A 25,740-nucleotide genomic window follows, 5' to 3' on the forward strand; every position below is an offset into this window, starting at 1 on the left:
AGGGATGACACGAAGAGAAGAGGACAAGAGAGGTCCTCAAGAGAACCTGGAATGTGACAGACAACCACAAACTTCACTTTTAGACCTATGTGGATTTTATTAAATTTTCTATTTGTAGCATGACAAGCAGTTTCTCAATTTCTGGAGTGCAATCCATCAATAGACCTCAGCGCACTTCACTGGATTTCACTTTTAGCCAACAAATTTAACTGGACCACTACATAACCACTCGTTCTTGTAATTTGAAACGGATTTTTATTGTCCTGCAGAAAAGTCAGCTCGGCAAACCACTAAACCAGGAGTGCCCAGGTCTGGTTATCAAGGTTCTGCAAAGATTGCTGATGATCTGATAATTTGATTCCGCCGTGTTGGATTAGGGAGACACGGAAAACAGGCTGGATAGGGGCTCTTGAGGACCGGACTTGGGCAACTTTGCACTATATTATCAATTACATATTGTCACTGCTATGTGAAAAACACTTATGTCCATTTAAAAAATATATTTTTACATTTTTGCCATGTATGCATTCAGTTTCATCCCCAAAACAAATAAAACAAATAAAAAAATAAATGGACATAAAAGCAGAGCACAAAGCAGCGACAATACGTTTTATTTTACATATATTATGTAAAATGTAGACTTTTGTCCACTTGGAATGTCAGCTATGTGAAACATATAATACAATGGCAACATTAAAGTATAACATGCACAACAGGGAACAGGAAAGCTTACCTGAAGCAAAATATAGGCATTAGGAAAGTCATCTATGTGAACTACAATATACTAATGGTTAAATCAAATTTACGCTTTTTCGTCCACATGGGAATTTACCTTTGGGAACGACGACACAACAACGAGCTAAATGAAAGTAAAATGTCAGCCTTTTAAACTACAAAACCACAAATTGCTAAATTTAAGTTAAATCTACACTTTTGTACTTTTACGTTGAAGATGTTGACTGCTATGCTAGTAGCCTACTGATTCACTGACATATGATCGTGATCAAATAACAAAAGTGGTATATGTGTGTTATGTCTTGATGTTACTTCAAGTTACCGCTGTAAACCATAAAATCTGAATTAGTCACTGCATTATAAATACAGCCTAACTCGAAAAGACTAGATGTGAATTAAAGCTCAGGTTAAGCAGTATCCTGAGAATGAATAGCCATAATTAGAGTGTATGCGTGCCTGTACAGCAATGTGCACAAATGCATTAGCATATCATAAATGCAACCTGCCCACACAGCTCCTTTATATATCAACTTCTCAGTGCTTGCAGCCTGTTGTCCATAATTCAAAAAGCGCTAATGCTGCGAGCTCAGTGTGCAAAAATGCTTGAGGATGCAGCCATTGTTAATATTTTTACAAGACAACCATCATTACTCAGCATGCGGCCGTGAGTAGAATGGGAATAAATTTGGCCACATGCGGCGGCGGCGGAGAAGAGCAATGAAATTGATCACCGAGTCAAAAAGTAAAGCACTCTAAAAGCTGCTGGAGTAAAAACCAAAAAAAATGCTTTAAGAGCACAGTTGGGAAATGATACAATCACTTTTGGCCTTGTTCTGCATTCGTAAACACACACAAAAGCACAATTAGCCAACAAGCAGACGAGTTTAGTCAACACTAGACAAGTTGTATCACAGAGCTTGAGTTTTTTGTCAGTTTTTGCCCACCTCTCAAGCGTGATATCAAACAACCAGGTAAACCGTTTAGCTCCCTTTTTATGAAAACATGTCTGTGAGGCATGCCATTCTAATATTGATGAATTGCGTTGTCACAATTTGCCTAATTTACATAATTGCCTTCATGCAAGGATTTCCTCCATACATACTGCCAAGCTCGGAAATCTTGGTACACTACACTGTCTGAGATACTATTGTGTCATTTGGCACTGATGTAAGGGGATCTATACTGTATTGCCTTTTGTTGGACGAACAGTTTTTCTCATTTACTGCCAACCCAGTTAAAATTGATCATTGACATATATGGCGGTCATTGGCAGTAAATGACTTAAGCTTCTGATAAGCATATAATTGATTGCTTGTGGAAGTTGATGATGCAGTGTGATGGGGGAGCGGTAGGGCTGACAAGTGAAAACATTTGATGATGTCATTGACTACGACTGTGTGTCACCATTCACAATCAGTTTTTTCGATTGGCGGGCACAAGGTTAAGTCATATAGCTCTGCCCCAAGTCATCAATTTGTATTTGACAATTCAGCAAGACAAAAAAAGGGTATGTAAAGTCTCCTATAATTGTTGACAATTTGGTGACAGAAAACACACTAGACCTTAGACCAGCTCCAAGCAGGTCTAAGTTGTGACGCAGGTAGTGTAATGCAATTTTGGTGGATTTGACTGAATCACAGGCATCGTGGCACAGGCATCGGCGTGCATCAAACCCTCTGAAGCCTTATAGAAACTATTTCCTTCATCTTTATGATAGTTTTAAAAACACCTCCCGGGGCCTTTTGCAAAGCTATGCAGGGTGGAGGTGTCACTAATGATCGGGGTGAAAGGCGGTCTCCAAGTACCCACTTTACAGCGGATGGTCTGTGATCATCTACCCGTACCTATCGTGCTTCGAAGTCAATTTCTGCCTCCGCTTTCTCAAAGGCTAAATGCGCCTCGACTGTCCACCATTAACACAATCAGCCCATCCATTTTCCAAACCGCTTAGTTATTGAAATTTTTGAGTGTTTAATGAACACATGTTTTCTCAATGGAGAGGGAAGCTGAAGTAGCCAGAGAAAACCCAAGCGAAGGGAAAACGTGCAAATTTAGACCCAGATTAAAATCATGAACCTCAAAATTAAGAAGCAGATGCGCCAACCTCTCATCCACCATGCTCGTAACAGATTTTTGACCTCTGAGATTCCATGGTACTTTACAACTCAGTTTAGCCTTTTATGCATGAAGAGAAACTCTTAATTAGAGCTACGTATAATAAAATGTTACACACTGTGTATGAACTGCTTTTCTGACGATGCGGCATCATTAGGCAACGCTCTCATTCGCACTAAGAGGCTGTTAACATAGAAACGCTCTTAAAGAAATATTTACTTCTCTTTAGTCACTTGCTTCCATGCATACGTTTCATGTTATGAAATAATAGAAGAAGTATTAACAAAAGGGAACCATTACCACAGTGGTAATTAAGAAATTTCATTAGGCGAGTTGGGCTTAATGTAATAATGCTGTGATGTAAAGATTAATTTTCGCCTGTGAAGATATGCTGCACACACACCATCTTCCCTTATCTCCACACAGCTACAGCTGGAATGGAAGATGGAAACACTGCGTGTGTGTGTGTGTGTGGGGGTGTATGTGTGTGTGTGCGTGCACCCTACGAATCGACCCAACCTCCCCTCTCCTTGCATCTCAGTCTCAGAGTCAGCAAAGGCTTGTTTCTTGGATGTTTTCAAAAGATTATCAGGAGTGATTATTCTGTGATGTGGGGTGTGTCAAGAGTGATTTTTCCCAGGAAGAAACGTTATGTGGGTGGTGCGCTAGGTTAGCGAATTTGAGAACACCACCACTATAAGAGCAGTAACCACACAACGTGCCATTTTGTCCTTGTCATATGTGGGTGTCTATCACATAAAAAATAAAAGAACAAATTTGATGTTAAAAGAAAAAATAATAATTTTACTGTGGAGGCCAGGCTGGGAGCCAGAAAGTTTTCAGAGGATCATTCTTGTCTATGTCAGATGTCTTGACCATACATAGTGCAAAGTAAAAGCACAGCTTCAGCGTTGTAAATACATGCGCGTTAATACTTATTATGCTCGAAACCTCTTGAAAATTCCTCCTATTAATCCTCTTAACGTTGGACGTTGACAAGTAACCAAACACAACACTCAACACAAGTAACCAAACAAAAAAACAACTGCATAATAATATTCTAATGCGCTCCTTATGCCCCATAAAAAAGCTGCACAATCTTAAAGTGGGCCACATAAAAGGAAGCAGGGCTGCACTCGCTGAATACAAAATAAGACTAAAAGAAGGCAAGTAAATGAGGACTTGCGTAAATCCACTCATGCTTTTTGTACAGACGTGATTAGTGGTTTGTTGGCTTACCCTGCTGACTCCTCGCCCGCGGTCCTCTCCGTAGTTTGTGCCCAGGATTTCGAAGAAGATGTTGGGGTTGGTGCCGTTGTCGGTGAATTCCAGGAAGCTGGTGAGGCCACTCACGCCAAACTGCAAAAACAAAACAATTTTTGTTTTAATTTATTATTTTTTTTATTTTTATTTACAGTTGACTAACAAGACTTTGCATGTAAAACAAGGGATGTTACCAGAAGAATTAAGGGGTTGAACTAGTCTCTATAAAGACTCGGTTCCCATCGTCACATTGAAGAGCCGTTCAAAAGACTCGATTCGTTCGTGAACGTCACATCACTAGTGTAAGCGGAAATGTTCCCCCACAGTCAGTCAAGCGGAGCGCTTATGTGAACATACGGCATATCTAATGTATGAATGGCGGGCGGGAGTAACGAGTAACGACTCTAGCGTAGCCCAATATAGCGGAGTAAGAGTAGCGTTACTTCTTTACACATCTACTCAAGTAAAAGTAAAAAGTATTGTATGTTAAAACTATTCTTAGAAGTACTTTTTCTTTCAAAAAGTTACTCAAGTGAATGTAACTCGTTACTACCCACCTCTGATCACGAGCAATAAATGGTGCAAAAGTGAGCAGTCAGTTTATATCTACGGGAACTAAATCAAATACAACAGTGCACTTTAATAACTTTGTCGTGATGCAATCTAAGAGCTTTCTGCAGTTCATCCACCCTCTTCATATTTCTCTGCACCAAGTCATAAATTGCATCATAACGGTCAGAAAGGAGCTTCTACCGAGCGGAGACGGCTCAGACCATTACAGCCATTCAAAGTGTGTGCTCTCCTTTAAGACGGATTGCAGCAAAGTGGAAATGTCGGCGAAGACAACTTTACTCTCCTATTAAAAAGTCAACATGCCATCTTCCATCAGCTAGCAGCATCAACTTCAGCACGTTTCAATTGTCAGGAAAGGTACGATGCAACAACACAACGTGGATTACTTTTGGAATCAATTTAAAGGCAACAAACAAAAGCACAGTTCTGCTCCTATAGTGGCGATATAGACCAAGTTGTACTCAAGTTGGAATGAGCCGTATAGTTTGTCACTAATCTACACTAAAACGTTAGAGTCGTAATTATGTGAATATTTGCATGTAAAAACAATTTGAGGCAATAAACATAACACAATCAATTGAAAAAAAGTATGTTGCTAAATGAGTGTAACTTTTTGCACCATGTGACAATTACGGCGTACTGTATGTCAGTACTACGTAAACTGAAGAACCTCATATATTTTGGGGATTAATTGCAGAAGCTTTGATACAAAAACGTGTGCAGTATATTTAAATAACACAAGTAACAAAAAAACAAACAAACATTAGAGCTGGCAAATTGCTAGTAAACAGCACATGTTCATCAGCTTGAAACATATGCTCATGTTTCAAGTTCCTATTTTGACTTATCTCTTGTGTATTATTAGTATTTTTAATGCTTGTTAAATCCATTTGTGATACGTATTTCAGATTCATATTGCTCATTAAAATTACAAACTCTTGGAAGTATTTTTTTCTTCTTTCTTGGCTCAGGCACTCTAGTTGAAACCGCAAGATTCCATCTTTGAGAACATTGCTCAAATGCTGTAGAATTCCCTCCCGGGATGAATTCTGAATAGTTTGGCAAGTTACCCTCGTCACAACCTGTACAGATCCCATTGTTGTTTAATTCCCAACGTACATCATCTCCCAATGAAAGTTTCACTCGACTTTACACCATGGAAGATACAATTCAATTAGCAGGGTTTTCAGCACTTCCTGAACAGTTCACTTTTGCTTAGCGGGGCTGGATTACTTATCCTGCACCCTTTTAGTTATTTGTCTCAACTTTTTTTTTTCCATTTCACCTTGACTTGCAGTCTTTCATCATGTTTAAATCCAGTTGAATCTGCGCCTCCCTTGCTCCGATACCGGTAAAAAAAAAAAAAACATATTCCAGGAACGGCGGCTCCACACCGAACGACGGCGCCAAGTGAAATGCTAATTTAGGATTAGCGCGAGGCACTAATAAATGCCTCAAGGAGGCTTTCGTATCTATCGCAGCGTTTCACCTTGAGATCGGGCCACGCTTTGGCGCAACACTTTCATCAGCCAGTTCGGCTCTTCAAGAAGGCGTCCCTGATGGCGATCTCTTCAGAGCTGATTTAAATACCCCCGAGATGTGACAGAGTTGACTTTTGTTACATTTATCAGTGTTTAGGCAGTTCATGTGCTCGTGCCTGTAATTGCCGTGCTGCTACACTGATACCTAGAACATCTTCAGAGAAATCAGATTGTTTTTTTGGGGGGGGGGGGGGTTATTTACAAACATGCTGAAGAATCATCAATGTGTTGAAACAGAACACTTGAAGTGTGAGGTGAGTCATCAATGACAGACAGACCCCCCCCCCCCCCCCCCAAGGAGTCGTAACACCAACGGTCACATCCACCTCTAAATACCATATAAATTAAGTTGCTTATTTTCAACAAAAAAAGTCACAAAATAATAATAACAATAATAATAATAATAGTTTTGAGAGAAGACAATCTGTAATGGTTTGTAGCAAAGAACAAATACATGTTTGTTCTTATATTTGGTATAATGCGGTAATATTACGAGAATGAAGTTTTATTTTTCAAATATAAAGTCTTACCTGGATATCAAAGTCAATCTAATGAGTAAAGAAAGAAATACCAATATTTTAATAAGTGAGTTAAAAAAAAAATTGTTATTATTATTATTCTTGTAATAGCCTTTTGTTGCTGTGATCTACCACCTTCAATTGGTCCCTAAATAATTAACTTACTTCAAATAATGCATCTTTGTTCATTATGTAAGCAAAATACAGTGACAGGCTGAAAAATTGAATGGCCATCCACTAGATGACAGAAGGTTAAACCTAGCTATGTTAATGTCACAACATTAGCTATGCTAATACTACTAGATAATGTTTAAGACAATGTTAGCTATGCTATAGATGAAATTAGTCCTTAGAGGATTAGTACCAGGCAGTCTGAAGTCTCTCTTGGATGTTCTATTTCTAATATTTTGTCTTCCAACAAATGAACCACCTTGTTTTTTGTATTTTAGGGGTCCTGAGAGAGAGAGAGAGAGAGAGAGAGAGAGAGAGAGAGAGAGAGAGAGAGAGAGAGAGAGAGAGAGAGAGAGAGAGAGAGAGAGAAACTGAAATGAGGCGGCAATGTTAATCTCGTACCTTTTTGACAGTGTCCAGCATACTTTTGCCCCCTTGCCAGGGTTTGGAGGTCTTCCGGATGCAGCTCAGACTGGCCATACTGTGCCACTTCCTGTCCTCCAGCTTTCTGTGGAAGGTGTTAGCCAGCAGCAGCACCGAGTCGTAGATGTAGCGATTAGTGATCTACAGACACAGGCAAGGAAAAACACATTTCAATTTTTATGAAGAATAAATATCTAGAGATAGATGTTTTTGTTGTAAAACGAATGCACCACTTCTATTAATCTATGATTACGAAAGTCATGGTGCTGCTTTTGCTTGAAACTTTTGCAATATGCTTTTTTTCCCCTACCCAGATTTGTTTGTTATTTCAAATCTTTTTCGTAAAAATATTTCTTAAAAAGATGTTGATTTTGGGGCTCTTCTAGGTCACTTTTTGTTCATTTTGGAACATTTCCTGTTGATTTTGGGGTACTTCGGGTCACTTGACAACAACATACAAAAATTACTAAAAGCACAAATAATGATCCTCCCTAACATAAAATGGATAGATAAAACTAAAATAAAAGATTACAAAAAGATGTTAAAGCTATACTACTACTACTACTACAACTAATAAAAATAATAAAAATAATAATACTCCCCACCCCAAAAAATAAATACAAAATAAATAAAAATAATAATTATAATACAATTATCTTTTATTCTTGTTATCATTTCAACGTATTTAAAAATATATACATTTACATTTATATTTACACTCGGTGTTTACAGGATGTAAAAGTGGGTGCTTTGCAAGCATTGTTAGCTTCCCTTTTAATGCAAATCCAGTGTGACTCACTGCCAGATGCACACGAGGCATTTAAACTAACCACTGTTGTGCTAAAATGACATTTACCAACCACAGGTTTGTTTTAAATCCAAACACATCTAAGCCTGCAGTGTGAGTGTACCTCCGTGCAGCAAGGCGGGGGTGATTCAGCCCTGTGATGGATGGCACTGTGATTTACTGAGACTCTCTTCTTCCCCAAAAAGATAACGAGAAGATAATGAAAAGACTGACGGCGGCAGCAGTCGCCATTGCACGCACGCAGTTGACGCCCGCCATCTCCCATTAATTAAGCACAGTTACTTCACAGAAGCACGCCAGCAACACCACCGCTCATACATCAAAACCAGCAACACCAACGCTCATACATCAAAACAGGACTCTGTGCGTGTCTATTTTTAAACGTTGGCATGTACAAATAATCAAAGCACTAGTGCACACAAAAGCACACGACGACGATGGCCGCTGCTCTTCATTTACATTTGCAAGTGCACGCTGTTTGTTTCTCTAACTGGAACATGTGGCTGGAGCATTACTTTGGTGTATGACGGAAAACCTGTTGATATTCATGGGTTAAATAAAATGCTATACTATTCCTAGTGGCATCATTTTGTGTGTATCCATTAAAGCATCATAGACTCACAGCTGTCTTCTTCAAAAAGTCGTATGTATGTTGCTTGAAAACAACCACCCACATAGTCACAATTCATTATTTATTTTCCATCATCACAGCTCACCTGTTTTCTGAAACTAAGCTGTGATTGGTTGTTACCTAAGACCTGAGCACCATTGATGTCGTATTCAGTCGATAACAAGTGACAAAATGGCCGCCCCCTAAGATGGATAAATGCGGCTGGATTTTGCTGCTAACTCATACTCCACTAACACAATATTAACCAGAATTCCATATTGAGACCAGTGGCGCTGCATATAATATATGATTGTCAAAACATTTTGGTGGGGGGTTGACTTCCCCTTTTAAAAAAAATCTAAATTTATTTTAAGGGTTTTAGGTGCAAAATCCAAAACTTATCTCAGTTTTTTGCTATCAAGTTTTTGAGCTATAAAAATAAATAAATAATTTTAAACATGTACGTATGCAAATAAAACACTGAGTGGAAGAGTTACAAGCTTTAAAAAGAAAAAGAAAAAAGAAAAACAGTATTAAAAAAAAACAGAACTTATAATGGCATGACCATGGTTACAAGGTTAAGAGATCAGCCAGCACTAATCCTCTTAATCTCTAGTAGCAATTTGCTACTATGCTATCTTTCTGTTTGCAGATATTGATAGTACTGACCCATTGGGAGCTGCACACACTTCTCACCGCGTCTCAACTGTAACTGCACAAACATATTGTAGCTGTAGATGTGTCCAATTGTAATCAGCTCTTCTTACTACAGTCTTAATACATACAGTTCTCAGGCTGCAGCTGCTGGTAAGTAATCAAGTTTTATTCAAAAAAGCTCAAAAGCAAGAGCGAGTCAAGCCAAGTTGGTACCTACTTATGTCGTTTAATGTGGTCAATGCCGTGTGGTTTTTATTTGAAGTGAAGAAAAAACAAATGGCCAAATAATTGTTGGGCTAGCCCATACCTTGAAGAACTTTGGCGTACCTGCTTTTGCCTTTGGCAATACATCAATAATGAGGAGAGCTGTGTTATGATATCATGTAGTCGAAAATGTATTTTTAAGCACACCATTTTGTGATGTGAATGTCATACTGTGCTGTCCTAAACTGGAGAGGTCACGATAGCAAAATGCAGATTAAGTTTGAAATAAAAAGGCACTCAATGATGTCAATGACATCAAGGTTTCTCTCTTGTATAATCTTTTTTTTGGGGGGGGGGGGGGGGGGCAGACAGGCAGATAAGATAAAAGGGGGGGGGAGCATCAAACTTTCTCTCTCCCTTTGGAGGACACTGACACTTGTCACATTTCGAGCTCTTTCTGCCTTTTCTGTGGAAATGAAAGTGAAAAAAAAATCTGACGCTCGCTGCGGGGACCCCTCGTCGATCAGTGGGCTCCGCATTGCATGTGTGCATCATTTGTGTGTCTTTGTGTGGATGCGTGCGAGCGCATGTGTATGCGTGGTCAGCCTGCATAGCCCTGCTTCAGTGCAGTGTGAAATTGGGCTTCTGAGGCTACTGTGTGGCTCCTCTCTCTTTTCCACCCATACAAGGTATTGACCAAGTGTACATAAAAACACATTGTCCTCCAGTGGCTTAAAGAAAAAAAAAATCGCTATGGATTGAATGCGTATATGGGACAGCGGCTGGGGTCTTATTAGGAATAACGGATTCTCCCTTGCACTGCACCGGAGCCTCCTGGTGTTGTTGACGGCTAATTTGCATACACTATAAAACAAGCGAATGCCTCATGCAGGAGTGGTGCCAAGCGGTGTTTTAGATTAAGAATTTATAGAGTGTAACCTCCCCCATGCTGAGCTGGTTGCATGTCCTCAGGCAAACGCAGCAGCAACGAGGCTAAAACTGATTAGTACAGGTCATTGGATGGTCTTTTTTAAGGGTAACTCAGCTCTTAAGGCATTACTAATTGTCGTTAGGTAAGGACTTGCGATGGACCTAGTAGTTGGGATGTCTGCCGCACAGTTCGGATGTTCGGCGTTCAAATCTCAACTCTGGTCTTCCCAAGAAGTTTGGATACCAAACACTCCAGGTTGCCTCTCGACTAAAGTTAGCAGAGGATAAGCGCTATACCATAGAACTGGATGGATATACTGAATAATGTGAACGGTACAGTCCACCCAGGATCAAAGGTTCTGTCTATTCAAGATATCTTACATTCCGTTTAAGTTTGGAAAAAATTATAGATTGAAAAATTAAGTTGATTCTTCCATTTTGTCCGTTTTTAAGTTTCTTTGTTTGGCCTTGGCGAGTCGGACATTTATCATTTTCAAGGTAGAAAGTCTACTAGGTCTCCGTCCATTTATTCCTGAAATCTTACGTCAACATCCGTGAACCAGAAAGCTGCCTGCTAACTTTAAAAAACTTGGACAAACAAACAAAAATAGTGATCCCATTTAAAAAAAAAAATGTTATTCAGTCTTGGTTGAGGTCTAAGACTCATCATTTCAAACTACAAGGTCTACAAAAGTGGTCACCAAACTTGAAGCTGAGATTTACTTCTTATTAATGCAAAGAGCTCCCAGTCTCAAACGCACTTCTAAAAATAAGTAATGTGGGTAAAATTTAATAATGATATTATTAGGGTCTGACCTAATTAATCGGCTATTAGCTCTTTTAAAATAGTAAAAAATAAAACTAAATTTAAAAAAAATCTGCAATTTTTTTTAATTTTTTTTGCACATTTTTCCCCAAAATAGGCGGAAAATCAACCAATGTATGCCAACTATGCTCTCTGGTTAAGCCCGTATCCCACTGAGGGGCGAACATTTGTGACGCTAAAGAATGTTGACTTCACCTCAGGGTTCAAGGTGACAACGTTTCCTAAACGTTGTCTAAACAGTTTGAATTTTTCTTTAAAATTTCCTTGCATCACGAAAAAAACTTTAAGCCAGTTTAAAAGAACCTTTAAAACTGTTAAGAGAACATTTAGGGAACGTTATAACCTTGAACAAACCCTGACGTGAAATCAACATTCGTTATTGTCGCCAATGTTCACCCCAGGGTGGGAATACTAAAGCCCGTATCTCACTGAGCGGCGCAGGCTTGCGAGGGTACGCGCGATTGTTGCTTTTTCGGCCGGCTTCGTTCAATGTTGGAAAGCCACTTGCTACACTGTCTCAGTGTTTCTTTATCCTCTCAATCCCTTTTTCTTGTCGCAGAGAAAATTTAAACAAGCACCCTCACAAGCCTGCGCTGCTCAGTGAGATAGAGCCTTTAAGGACAAAATATTGTAAAACAGTCAATTGTTCGGCCAGAACTTAATATCCTTATTGTTAAAGGCGCAAAAAAAAAGAAAAAGAAAATGGACAAACAAAAACGGTGCTCCCACATTTGTTTATTTTTTTAGTTTTTTGTTTTGTTTTTGTTTTTGTTTTTGTTTTTGTTGTTTGTTCTAAATCTAGGTCTAAGATTTGTCATTTCAACCTTGAAAGTTAATTAGGTCTCCGTTCCTGTATTCAGTTTTAATGTCATCTTCCATGAGGCAGTAAGTTGCCTGCTAATTTAAAGAAAAAAGTCAGATACCCAACCAACAAAAATTGGTACATTCAAACTTTTGTTGCTCGGCCTTGGCAGGCGTCGAAACCAAAAAGTCTACAAGAGCTGTAAACTGACCTTGTTGTATTCCATCTAACCTTGTCAACTTGTTTTACCGCTGCCGCGCCGAGACGTCTTCATAAGCACGGCGGCAACGATTCTCCTTTTAACAAATTTCCATGTCTCATCAAATGTGATCCTCGGGGCTCTTATGCAGCCACATAAATCAACAGCACATAGATTCAATTTAATACATTTTGTCTTGGCACGTAAATAAGCGTACGCTCCCCTTTGTGTCGCCCGCCTGATGGCAGCTTGATGACTCGCACGCATACACACAAGCACATACACACACAAAAACACTATCATAAATGCATACATATTTTTGCCTTAGGGAACATATTAAGGGGCAGAAAAGCACAAGGAAGGAAGAAAAACATGAGAGAAAGATGGAAAAAATGTCACTTTGCTGAATTGAGTATCTGTAGCATGAACACACAGAAGGATGCGGGCCAACTATACGCCAAATTAGGAGCAAGGCACAAAGAGAGGACGCCATCAAATCAGCCAACTTGATGTCATCAAAAATATACAGCACTGTAAACAGGTTTTGGAGTCCAACCCAGCAAATAACACGAAAAGCAAACGCGGTCAGCAAAGCTGCCAACTGATAAGATGAGAAGGAAGGACTGAAGGTAATCTCCTAATGTCTTTGCTCGTTTTTTTCTTCTTTTTTTTTTGTATTTCAGAATTCCTCAAGTGCATTAAGAGGGGGGGGAGGGGTGATCAGAGATGGGGGACAGGAGTCATATGACCTTAGTCGAGTTAGACTCGTGTTGGCATTTTGAGGACTTGCATGTTAAAAACATGGGGAAAGGCTCAACTTCGCTACGACTTGGTATACAAGCGAGTCAGCAGCGACTCAACTTGACTTAACTTGAACTACATGACTTGACAATTCGGCTTGTTTATAGTTTAGTTTATAGGAACGTTTAGTTTATAGTTATAGTTTATAGGAAATCTGCATTTTAACGCTGTTTGGCTTTTTAGGACGGAAAAACGAAAGAGGGTTATTGTTTCATTCGCGCCAACCTCGCCTCAACCCACTCAGCGTCACCTGTTGGTGTGGAGTGACAAACTAAACACACGAAACAGAGATTGGAGCAGCTTCGAAGATAACCTGTGTGATTGTGAACATCTAAGTACTGCTAAGCAACGTAACTAGGAGTGGTATGGTTTATGAAATGGTATATTTTACTGTTGTGATGAAACTGGGAAAAAGGTTTACAAAAAGTTTTTTTTATTTTTTTAAGCATAGACATTACACTCATGTACTTTTCTGTTACTTTTACTTGTCTGCCATATTTGATGTGATATTTGTGCCCCCGTAAACTAATGCACGTCAACTTCACTTAACTTCACAAAGTGACAACCCTACAAAGTGCAAGTTAATGACTCTTATTCATCCATTTACGCAGACTAATAGATTTGGGAAATAGATTGGTATCAGAAATAACAGATGGAGTTTTTAAAACCGATGATTATACATGATTCCTTTTACATTCAGCATATGTCAATATTTATCATCACATTAACAGTGTGACACATAAAAAAGTAAAAAATAACATGCATTCTTCTAAATAATTTAAGTGTGTGTGCATTCATTACATACTCGTATGATGTTTTCCATAAAAATTTTAGAGATGCAAATGTTCTTTATTTTTTTTGTAGATAATGTACGATACTTGATTACAGTATGATCAATGACAAATATTTATCACTCCAATATATGTTACAGCTTGCTTGAAATTCGGTGGCAACTCGATTTTTTCCACAGTGACTTGGGACTTGCTTTAGAACTTCAAGGTTATGACTTGAGACTTGTGACTTGCACATACACTACTCAAAAAAAGTTAGGGATATTTGGCTTTTGGGTGAAATTTCATGACGAGCTTAAAATGCATTCAAACCTACAGCTGAAATGAATGTGACCTTCTCTAAGCTTTTGAATGCACATGTCCAACTGTTAAATGTTTCAGTACTTTTTGCACAAGTTGCTGTTGTCTAACGAGGAGCTAAACGGCAAAATTCCCAACAGGAGTTTGATCCTTGAATCGACCAATAAATGTCATGGTTCAATTAGAGCTGGTGTTTAAACAGTCGTCCTCATCATGCTGTTCACATTTTGACATCGTGGGACCAAGATGACACCAAACAATGGACCAGTACATCCTTCTTCTTAAATGCTATGCTTTCATGATATGATATCACTGTAGCGTGAACTTTTGACATTTTCCATAAATTTCAGCAGAAAGCCAAATATTCCTAACTTTTTGTGAGTAGTGTACCTCTGGGGATGACAAAGATAAGGCTAGTGATTTTGGAGTCCATTTTGTAAGCTCTAAAGAAGCAGGAGATGCTTTGTACATAGTAAAAGGAATACAGTAGTGTAGAACAGGGGTCTAACAAGTAGCTCACAAGCTACCTGTAGCTCACCAAAAGGTCAAATACTGTAATACAGTATGTGTTATGAAGGGGAACTACAATGAATGAGAAAAACAACAACAACAAAACTTAAAATTGCCTATAGAAAAAAAACATTTATGTTTCTAATTGCGTGTGCTACATACAGGGATAGTTTTTTGAAATATATATAAACCAAAAAAATGTCACATTCATGTTGATTTCAGCAATCCCATTGTTTTAAGAGTGACTATTGGTGCCAGTAGTAGTAGTAGCAGTAAAAGTAGTGCTTGTTTATTTTCTTTTTCAAAATGAATCATGTCACATACATTTTATTATAACACCTTCTTCTAGTGTTATGTATGTTTGTTCCACTTGATTTAAAAATGTGCCATTTTTAATGTTCTTTAATGTTTGGCGTGGCATGAGCTCACCTCCAGCTGCTGAGCCTTGGAATTCTTAAGGTCACAGAGCGACGTGTTGATCCGGTGGTTGTGCTTGACGCAACGCTGGGTTGCGTTTTGTGGCATGGGGAAAGTCTGGCGCACCAACGTCAGCCGACCCACCGACTTCATTACCAACTCTTGCAGGTCATAGTCGGAGATCTCCTGAGAGGCCACAAAATAGAAGGGATTGATACAAACAACTTTCTGTGAGGTACATGTAAACCATATATGAATAGTGAGATGACCTTTATTGTCTCCAGTGGAGGTAGGACTTCCCTCATTTTAAGAGTAACATATGTTGACCCACATTCTGTACACATTTTTCATCTGGCATCATACAGAATGAAACGACCTACCTCACTTACGCGTGTACACTCTGCTCCGAGAGCACGTGTGATTTAACGTGTACCCCCGTGAGTGTGATTGTGTGTGTCACATTTGTTTAGCTTCAGTCACCAAATGGCTAACAGCTTTTGGAGCACGCCACTACTGAAAGTCACACTGGGTGAATGCTGTCCACTGTTTGTATTGAGAGACACAGCATGGCATGAAAATAGGTCCTGCTTATGTGTTGGGAGTTCTTTGCGTTAATGCATTCATGTGTGCGACTTTGAGTCTTTTTGAGATTGTGGGTGGATGGGGGTGGGGTGGAGGTGCGACACTGGATTCGTGCCTGCCCTTGACTGGCTGGTGTGAATCTTAATTCTCCTTTGACCAACAGATCTGCCTTTTCTAAGCCATTTTCAGCATTTTCGCTCTTCACTGTATTCTCATTTTGGTAATCCAGAGCCAGTGACCAAGTCTTTGGGATTTGTGCCACGTTTCACCCTCAGAAGCTTGCAAATAGATTCCTCACTTGTAGTGTTTTGAAACTTGAGAGGACAAGGTATACAGACAAGGTTAACCGTGTTCAAGATTCTATTATTTCACTCCTTGGGTGAGGTAAGAATATTAATTTCTTTAGTTTGCACCCATGCCGACTTGCGTTCTTTGTTGTGTGTTTACATGGTGGGAAAGTCCATTAATTGTCACTTTCCATCATTGATGATGCCCACCTTTCGGCGAGTGCTTAATGATGCGTAGCCTAAAAAAAATACAGACTAAGCACCAACTGAAGCAGGTTTACGTCCGTCAATTGGGGTGAGTACAGACAGTCCTTCTCATTCCGTGTATTTTTGCGAGGCTTTGCGTCATTAAGCATTCGGCAAAAATGCGGAAGCACTCTGCGAGGTGGACATCGTCATTGACGGGTATTGACAATTGACGGAAATTGACAGTCAAAGTGCCCACCTCCACTCTTAACTAAAGATTTCACTGCATAATTGAATACATTTTTCCACAGTACACCTGGCTATACAAGAACACATCACAAGGGCTGCTTCCAGTCATCTTCAAAAAGAGCTTGTGTCAGAATAAACCCATGTAGATTGGGAGAGGAAGTGAAAATCCTGTTGTCTGAAATCAAGTGTTGGTTTCCAACGGTACCTTGCATTGGTAACCATAATCCTAAAACCAATTCTAACTCCAATTTGTAACCATAACCCCAAAACCTTAACCCTAAAAATCTGAGGGACATCTTTATAGGATGCTCACTCAGTGCTCTTTTTTGTCAAATGTCACAAGAGATGGATTCTAATGTGCAACACCAGTCATAGACCATAAAAATTATACATCTCCTTTGTTCACAAAAAGTTGCTGAAATTTACTATGAATCCTATTCATGGTTAATATCGAGAAAACAAATCCCAGTAAGAACAAACAATCGTTGACAACATACTCAGGCGATTTTCACCTCCCATCACTTGCCTCAGGCCTCTTCGTGCCAAACTACCAGTCAAGCAGACAGTTGAAGAAACAACAAACTATGATGTGCAATCCCACCCTCAGAACAGAACACTAAATCACAAAAAGTACCTGAAAAGCTTGGAGTAACCTCAGAAGCTTGGCTGATCCTTGGTTGCTTACTCCATAAACCTTAAAATCCTGGTCTCTCCCATCGACCCAAGAGCACAGAGCCCTCTTTTTCTTCTGGCTTTTTATTTGAAAACATCTCTCATCCCTTATTATGCTTTGTCCTCTGGCCCTTCTCCTCACAGCCTCTTCACCTCTCCCCCAGAGACATTAAATCCTTCCTTCTTGAACGAGAAAAACTATTCATTTCTTCTCCAACCTTTAGTACGACCTCCCATTTCTACTGCTCACCCTCCCAAGTTCTCCCCGTTCTGTTTGGGAAAAACACACAGTCTTTATTGCTTGCAATTTTAGCATCGCAGTCCTCCTTCACCATCAACACACTAAAAACCTGTAGTTGCCCTTCTCAGGTACTCATCGGTGATAAGGTAGAAAAAATGACTAATCATTTCGATTACTGTGTTGTGCCGTGACCAAAAAAAAAATAAAACATTGATGAACTCAAACATTCTAGGGCAAATGCAGTACTACTCATGGCAGCATTATTTTGTGCAATATAACACTGACCCGGAAACATGACTTCAGGAAATTTAGGAAGAGATCCTTTAATCCCATTAAATAAAATATTGATATATCAATTGTAAAATGTTCCAATTTTTGATCAAGGGAATCAAATCAAATGCCTTCATACAATATAATAGAATTCGACCCTTTAGTTACAGCCAGGACCACTGTGTTGAAACCAGTTACTAGGGTGTTATGGGAGATGGAGTCTATCCCACCTGACTTTGGGCAGGGTACACCCTAGACTGGTCACCAACCTATTGCAGGTCACATACACTACTCGCTTAGGGATATTTGGCTTTTGGGTGAAATTTGAGGATGAGCCTAAAATGCATTCAAACCTACAGGTGAACTTAATGTGACCTTCTCTAAGCTTTTGAATGCACATATCCAACTGTTCAATGTTTCAATACGTTTTACACAAGTTGCTGTTCTCTAACGAGGAGCTTAACAACAAAATTCACGACAAGTGTTTGATCCTAAATCGACCAATAAATGTCCTGGTTCAATTAGAGCTGGTGTTTAAACAGTTGTCCTCATCATGCTATTCACATTTTAACATCATGAGATCAAGATGCCACCAAAAATGGATCAACAGTACCTTGCCATTGTGATGCTTCAAACAGGAAGTTTTCAGACGGAAGTGGTTACTGAGCTTAGAGTGTCACAGTGTCATGAGCCAGTTGCAAAAGAAATACCAAGAGACTGGAAGAGTCACAGAAAGATGTAGAAGTGGACGCCATTTGATCACATCTCATGATGATGACCGCTAAATTTTGAACAATGCCCAGAGAAACCGGATGATGAATGTCACTCAACCCCAGACACGTTGTGGGTGCCTGTCAAGGGAGCATTTACGCTGGACAAGGAACCAGTGGGTCATAGTGCTGTTCTCTGATGAAAGTCGATTCATGTTGAGCAGAAATGATGTCCGCCAATGTTGTTGGAGACATCAAAAAAAGCGCTGTGCATTAGCCACTGTTGTCACCAGACAAGCTTATTGTTACAGTGTGTCCAGTCGGTACACAACCGCCCTACACATTGTGAAAGGTACGGTGACAAGCCCATACTACCTGAATAACATCTTGAATCCAGTGATTGTGGCCCTACATGAACAACACGGGCCTAATTTCATCTTCATGGACGACAATGCTCCAGCTCATCGAGGTGGCATCATCAGGGAACGGCTGTTGGGACTGGTGTAGCTCAAATAGAATAGCCTGCACTTTCTCCAGACCTGAATTCTATTGGAAAGCTGCAAGATCAGCTGAGTCGCCATGTAGAGGCTTGAAACCCTGCACCTCAGAACCTCAATGAGGGCTGCCCTTTAAGAAGAGCGGGATGCCACGCCTCAGCAGACAATGAGTCGACTTGTGAACAGCATGAGGCATCATTGTCAAGCTGTAATTGATACTCAAGGGCACATGATTGAGATGTTGACATTTTCGGTTGTGGTGTACTCACCATTGTTGTTAACTTTTCTTTCAGTGAATCGTTTGAGATGAGGAAAACACTTGTGCATCCTTCTACCTAATTGTCCTACTTTCATGATATATCACAGTATAGTGTGGCCTTTTAACATTTTCCATAAATTTCACCTGCAAGTCAAATATCCCTAACTTATTATGAGTAGTGTGTATAAAATTAACCACTCACTCATATTGGATAAGAGTCTTCAGTGAACCTAAGCACCCGGAGAAAACCCACACAAGCACAGGGAAAACAAGTCACAAAAAGCAAAGCCAGACCCAAAATGTGGATTTCAAATTAGAAAAACTGTGAGGAAGGAATTATGCAAATACCAAGAATCGAACTCTACTTCTTCATGGACACAAGTATGAGACTACATTTCAGAGTTCTATTCTAAACTTAAGAGAAGGAGTGTGTATCCTTTATCGTTCCTCTTCCTCATCCTTACCCCCTGAGCAGAACGAAGGCGATGAGGAAGGGCAGGGTGATCAATTATAAAGTGTGAACTGTGCCTCAGTGGGACGTGTAACTGCTGGCTGTAGATAAAGCAAAGTTATGACAACCATACACTATCCCCTCATCCATAATAAAGCATAGGGAGGCAGCACGCGGTCCCTCCCATAGTCATTTTCTGAAGTACAAGAGAATATTGAGGCCTTCATCCACTTAAAGAGTCTGTTTGAATAAAAAAGCTTCACACATCCCGTTATGGAGTTGGTGCATATGCATCGGATTAGAACATTCTAAATTCTTGACGGCATTGTGATCGGCGGAAGTGGGACATTGTATTGGACAATTTCTAGTGCAGTAGAGTGAAGAGGATTCAGTGATTTTGTCACATAAAGCAGCAATAATTGTACCAAAGTAATAGCTTTAAATACATGTGGATGGTCAAGCGGCATGCAATGAGAATGACTAACATTTGTCATAGCTTGCTTCGTCTCTGCTTGAACAAACATCACATAGCCTACGAAAACACAAACAAGCAGTAGTTTTACCAGCACTGTTGGCATTTAGTATCTTGTGTATTTTTCAATCAACATGTAAAAGTTGATTTAAGGCAGTATATATATATTTTTAATTATTTTACTTCTTGGCTGAAGTAAAGTGACACATTTTATTTGAGAGGAGACAAAGGGCTTCCTAGCAAAGTGGAGACTATGAGTTGTAGTGTCAGAATCTTTTTGTATCTTCGAGTTCATTGAAACAGTTATTTCTACAGTAACATAAATACAGTTATTTCAAGTTAAAAAGACACATAAGCATCCACTTAATAGTGATTTAAGAACTTCTAAACTTCCATTGGTTTGTATTGATGTTAGACATATATTCAATTATTCTGACTGCTACATGATGTGCATGTTTAAGCTAGCTAGCTAATGCAGAGATCAAAAGAAAACATTGCACAGTTTTCCCTACAGACCTAAGACACAGCAATAGGGTATTGTTAGCATTTTACAATGACAAATTTGCCCGACCATGACCAGGTGCGATTTATGTCACCTGTTTGGTATTCACTTGGGATCCCTGGAGCCCCAAATGGCCTGGTTTTGCCAATGGAAAAGCAAGTTGAGCTGCAAGTCAAGGAGTAAGAAAGGGACAAGACGTTTTCTTCATTCTGGCACCACTATCTCTTTTCACTTCACTTGTTGCATTTGTTCCTCTCATGCTTTTAATCCTGTTATTAGCACTGTCAACATTTATAAGCAACTCTGCTTTGTGATGATGCATCATTGCTTTACTAATGGTGAGCCAGACATTCTAATACAGAGCTTAAGGGGATCTTAAAGGCTGGAAATGTTGCTTTTGTTGATACAGTCTCTCAAGAGGCAGGGTTGCTTTAACCTTTAGTCTGCCAGTCGGTTGACGAGTGATTTATGAGAGTATCAAAGTGTAATCCCAGCATACACAGGGTGGGTTCCACGTAAAAAAAAAAAAATGTAATCACCAATTTTTAATAAGTGCCTAACTGCATATGGGGACCGGTGCCTTAATAAATCACAGGTTTTACAAAAATTCAAAAGGAGATTTAAATTGCAGTAACAATACTTTCATAACAATAGTTTCATAACAATACTTAACCATATTTATAATTTAATATGTACCTGTGGATTAAATAGCGTTGCTTGTGGTAAAAATATACACGAGCAGCGTACGGACCATGCCAGTTGCATTCAAACGAATGAAAACAAGCCCCATCGATTAATATATTCCCATGATCTTGATCCTCGCCCATGTCCTCTTTCTGTAGCAACCTGCGTCTTCAGAAAAAGTCTGTAAATAAGCAACACTGACTGAGCTTTTGAAAACTAGTCCATCTGTCCAGCAATGTTTTAGTGAAAGCAGTGCATGCCAACTAGTGTAGATGGGCACATCTTGAATTTAGTTCAATTGAATTTGCTTTGGTTCCTTTCATCATCAACTAGTAGCAGTTATTTCAACTGTAGATTGAAAAAAAACAAAACACGGTGTCATTCAGAGGTGAACATGGCAGTTATGTAAAAATCTCTCTTTCATAAGGGCTCCTGGTACCCCAAAAGTTTGCAAACCTTTTTTTTGTGTGTGCAAAATTTATGACATGCATTCTGGTGGTACACAGAAATGCTGAAAAGGTTGCAGTTGGACTTGCATGTTGATCATTCTAGTAAAGCTGGCAAAAGAGCAAAGCACTGCCAGCCACGCAGCCTGAAGAGTGTTAGACAATAGCAGATGTCTGACAGCTCAATGTGAATGTGGCCTAGCAGGCAATCAACAAGACATGAGAGCACGCTCAGCGGGCTGCTTCACATTGTTAGCTGCCATAAGCGAGCACACAGGGAACCTAGTCGTGTGGTGTTTTTTACTGAAGCTACAGGTTTGAACACTTCTGTTGTCGCTATCGTCATCTTCTTCTGTATTTTAAACCAAATACAGTGCATCTGCAAAGAGTGGCGGGGGAGCATTTATTTACTCAACCGCAAATGATGGAGCTGCATATTAAACAATGTTATCAGTATGCTAGTAGAACTAGTTGCCCCCACACCCAAAACATGAACATGGATAGGCACAACACTGTCGCACAATCACATGTCCTATCATCTGTGAGAATTTTTACATGCCTCAGTATGTGCTGTTGTTTTGGTTAGCAATTGTGTTAAAATGTTGAAAACTTTTATTATTCCAAATTGAGTCTTCTGCCTCCCCAAAAGAATGACATTATATATCTCAATACAGAGGTCCTTCCAAAGACTCAGTCTCCAAACTTTTATCCACCTGAGAGATTATTCTATGTGCTTCTGTGGGTGCTGCTGTTTTGGTTAGCAGCAGAGTTCAACTTGGCACAACGGTTAATTCTTGTCAATGTGTCTCCTGTGTGAACCATAGCATCTTCGGACAGAAGTAATTACAGTTAATGCCTGTTTTATTCCTCATGGAAATTTGAGGGAAGCGTTTATTTGTCTCTCGAGTGGATTTGAGTGAACTAATTGGTGCACGGCATCGACTTGAGGGATGGTCACTATTTGGGGAAATATGGTACTTAAAAAGTAGACACACATTCACTTATTTTGCTCCTTTTTAATCAAAGGCATGTCTCATAAATTATAAACAAAGCTCTCCAGGAAAAGCATTAACATAAAATTATAGCGAATGTTAAAGTTTAATTATGTTATCTTATGACCAACGGTTACATTAAAATGTGAATAGAGCGGAATAACTAACTGAATTCAAACTGTGAAATCACAGTCAGAACCCTCCCCAAAAATGTTTTTTTTACTAGTATGATTAAGATCGTGACTTAGTGGACTTCTTGTGCTCTAATTTTTCCTCCCAGTGTTATTAATATTTAAGTTACCTCCCCAATTTTTGATTAGAAAACTTTTCATCAAAAGGGATTCCACAGAGGTCACAAACAAGTATTAACTGCTTAACACCCTGAAAAAAAAAGTGAATGTAAATTGTGATAGGCCCTTTACAACCAAGGCAAGATAAATTTATTTTATTTTTTCTTTCCATGTGAAGTTAAAGCAATATACCTTTTTAATATATTACTCTAATAAATAACAAGAGTGGTGCAACTAATAGCTTATCATTAATGAGAACTTTTTTCCGTAATTAGTTTTGGCTATTGGCAACAGGACGAACAAAAATAACTTAGCCACATGCTGCTTCAACAAGTGTAATGACATTATATGATCACATGTAAAAAAAAAATATATATATTCTGGTGCATTCCCATTACAATTCCAAAATGGGCACTAACGAGAATCATTGTGAGTATATGGTAATTAAAATAAATGTAACTCACCAGACGATACAAACATATATGACACCCTGTTATAGCTTTATCAAAAGCAGACAATTTATTTAAAGAAAAAGGTAAATTAAAATGTACCATGTGTGGACTAATACAGTCAAATACAATTGAAAATGTATTAGTGTCGGAAAATTAAAATGATACCACCTAATTTTAGAAAAAGGCAGTACTGAGGAGCCATATCCACTAATGGATCAATTTGTTTTCTCTTCAACAACTCACCTCGTTAATGAGGATCCAGTGACAATCAAAGGCCACCAAGTTAGTCTCGACCACCTGCAACACAACAAAAAACATTGTTTAGCATTAAAAAGTTGTCACTGAAGCTGCACAAATCTTCGGAGTAGTACAGTGTGAAAATTAACGTAATACAGAACAGTGAAATTCTGCTTTTTGCAGGTTTTGTAATTGCCTATAGATGGCTCAAGATGTCTGCAAAAAACTTTCTATTACACAAAGTTCAGGCCTGACTAATTGAAGCGCTGTCCCTGAGCTCAGCATGGCGCAAAAACACTATTTTTTAATAGCAACATAGTTTTGGCCCGATTACAAAAACAGGAGCAAATAACAGAAGATCGGAAGATTGGTTCCCTGCAAAAATATGAAAATGGGCAAATTCATGAATGCTGACTTGCAAATATGTAGGGGTTCATCATATTGTGACTCTACTTGTGTGCCATCGTCTTGCCACACTCCGCATATCCTCTCGTATATCATTATCTATAATTGCTTTGTTGCCTATACATCATAAACCACTTTTTTAGGCCGTAAACAAAAGGCAACAGCTGGAGAGGGTGACGGTATGTGGCTAATAGCGCTTTAATCTCCCACAGTGTCTCCATAAAACTTCATCATCGTAACAGTGACGGTTGCCATAAAGCATCCTGTCCGCAGATATAAAGAACAAGACTGAACGGAGAGTGATGACTCACAATTAAACGCAAGATCTTTACCTTAATTTTTCTTTATGGGCCATGCAGTATGTTTCCACTCACTCACCACTAGACCATAAAATGTGCTTTTGAAGACAATTTCACTCATATTTGCTGCTTTTTTCTCTACAATGGCACAATGAACAGCCTTTATATGTTGATTTCTGTGCTTGTGAAGATGGTTATTATGCTAAGGAAACTACGTAGGATTTAGTAAAACACGGGTAGTGTATGTGCTCTTTTGGTTGCTGACGTGTGGGTGTATGCCGGTGCAAGTGTTTCCAGTTTATTCCATTATGATATCCCAGTGGCAGCCGCCTGGACAGATGTTTGCAGCTAATGAGAGAAAGGACACACTCTTATAACACCACCCATGACTCCTCTGGGGTTGAATCTCTTCAGTGATAGATACAAGCTAAACAAGCAAAGATGTTATATTATGGCTGAGCCCACAGTACACAATCTGTTATACGAAAAGATAAAAGTAGTGTATGACTTCGTATTTTGTAGGTTTCTTAAAGCTGCTGGACACAAGCAATTTTGAAACGCTACTGCCGCCTTTGGCCAAAAAATTAAGCGGAACACATTCTTTCCCACGCACACAATTCATGTTTATAAAAACTAGACTAAAATCTATGGACGTTTTAGTTTATGAACAAAAACGAGACGAAAATGATATGATTTTGTAAAAATCTTGTCTCTGCTAATCTGTCATGTAACACACAGTAACACACTCTCTTTCAAATCTGCAGCTAGCAAGTGCAACATGCACAAATGTGACAGGCAAGAGGTGGATTCACGATGAAAGGTTAAAAAAACGTCAATTATAGTTGTAACATTAATCAAACGGCTATAACGTTCCAACAATAAAGTTAATCCGACCGCTAACTAATGATGGCTAATTTACTAACTCATAGGATGGAGCCATAATAACCACTTGTTCATATACTGTTATTGTGTGTCAAGTTGTTTTTCATCAAAAAGATGAGAACATTTTATGTGAAATTGTTTTAGATCCGAAATATTCCACACAATCTGCTGACAAAATAAAAAATACAGGGGTTAAATGATTGTCCTGACTAAAACTAGACTAAAATGTTAACGAATAAAATATAAATAATAAATAATAGACAAATACAATTATGTTTTCTTGGACTAAAATATAGACTAAAATGCTAGATTTATAGTCGACTAAAAATGGACTAAATAAAAACGGGATGAGGTTGTCTATGATAAAAACGAACAAGCGTGATTGAAATTGGACTAAAGCTGAGAATAGATTTTAGAATGGTGGATACAATTAACAATGGTTCTCTCTCTGTTATATGACCAGAATTTTTCCATCTTTAAA

General features: G+C 39.0%; 1 protein-coding gene across 2 annotated transcripts in view; it reads right to left on the bottom strand.

Moving 5' to 3' along the window:
• grid2 (glutamate receptor, ionotropic, delta 2) overlaps positions 1 to 25,740 on the bottom strand; it is a 412,550-nt gene that overhangs the window by 125,580 nt on the left and 261,230 nt on the right. For both annotated transcript variants that reach the window (XM_086076174.1, XM_086076175.1), the window contains exons 5-8: positions 23,680 to 23,733; positions 15,207 to 15,380; positions 7,319 to 7,480; positions 4,090 to 4,209 (exon numbers count right to left, since the gene is read on the bottom strand). In XM_086076174.1, the coding sequence (XP_085932300.1) occupies positions 4,090 to 4,209; positions 7,319 to 7,480; positions 15,207 to 15,380; positions 23,680 to 23,733 (510 nt within the window). The remainder of the gene's footprint in view (positions 1 to 4,089; positions 4,210 to 7,318; positions 7,481 to 15,206; positions 15,381 to 23,679; positions 23,734 to 25,740) is intronic.

Source organism: Leptonotus elevatus, chromosome 5 (genome assembly GCF_054856555.1).
Source record: "Leptonotus elevatus isolate MCC_2025b chromosome 5, RoL_Lele_1.0, whole genome shotgun sequence".
In the NCBI taxonomy this organism is placed as follows: Eukaryota; Metazoa; Chordata; class Actinopteri; order Syngnathiformes; family Syngnathidae; genus Leptonotus; species Leptonotus elevatus.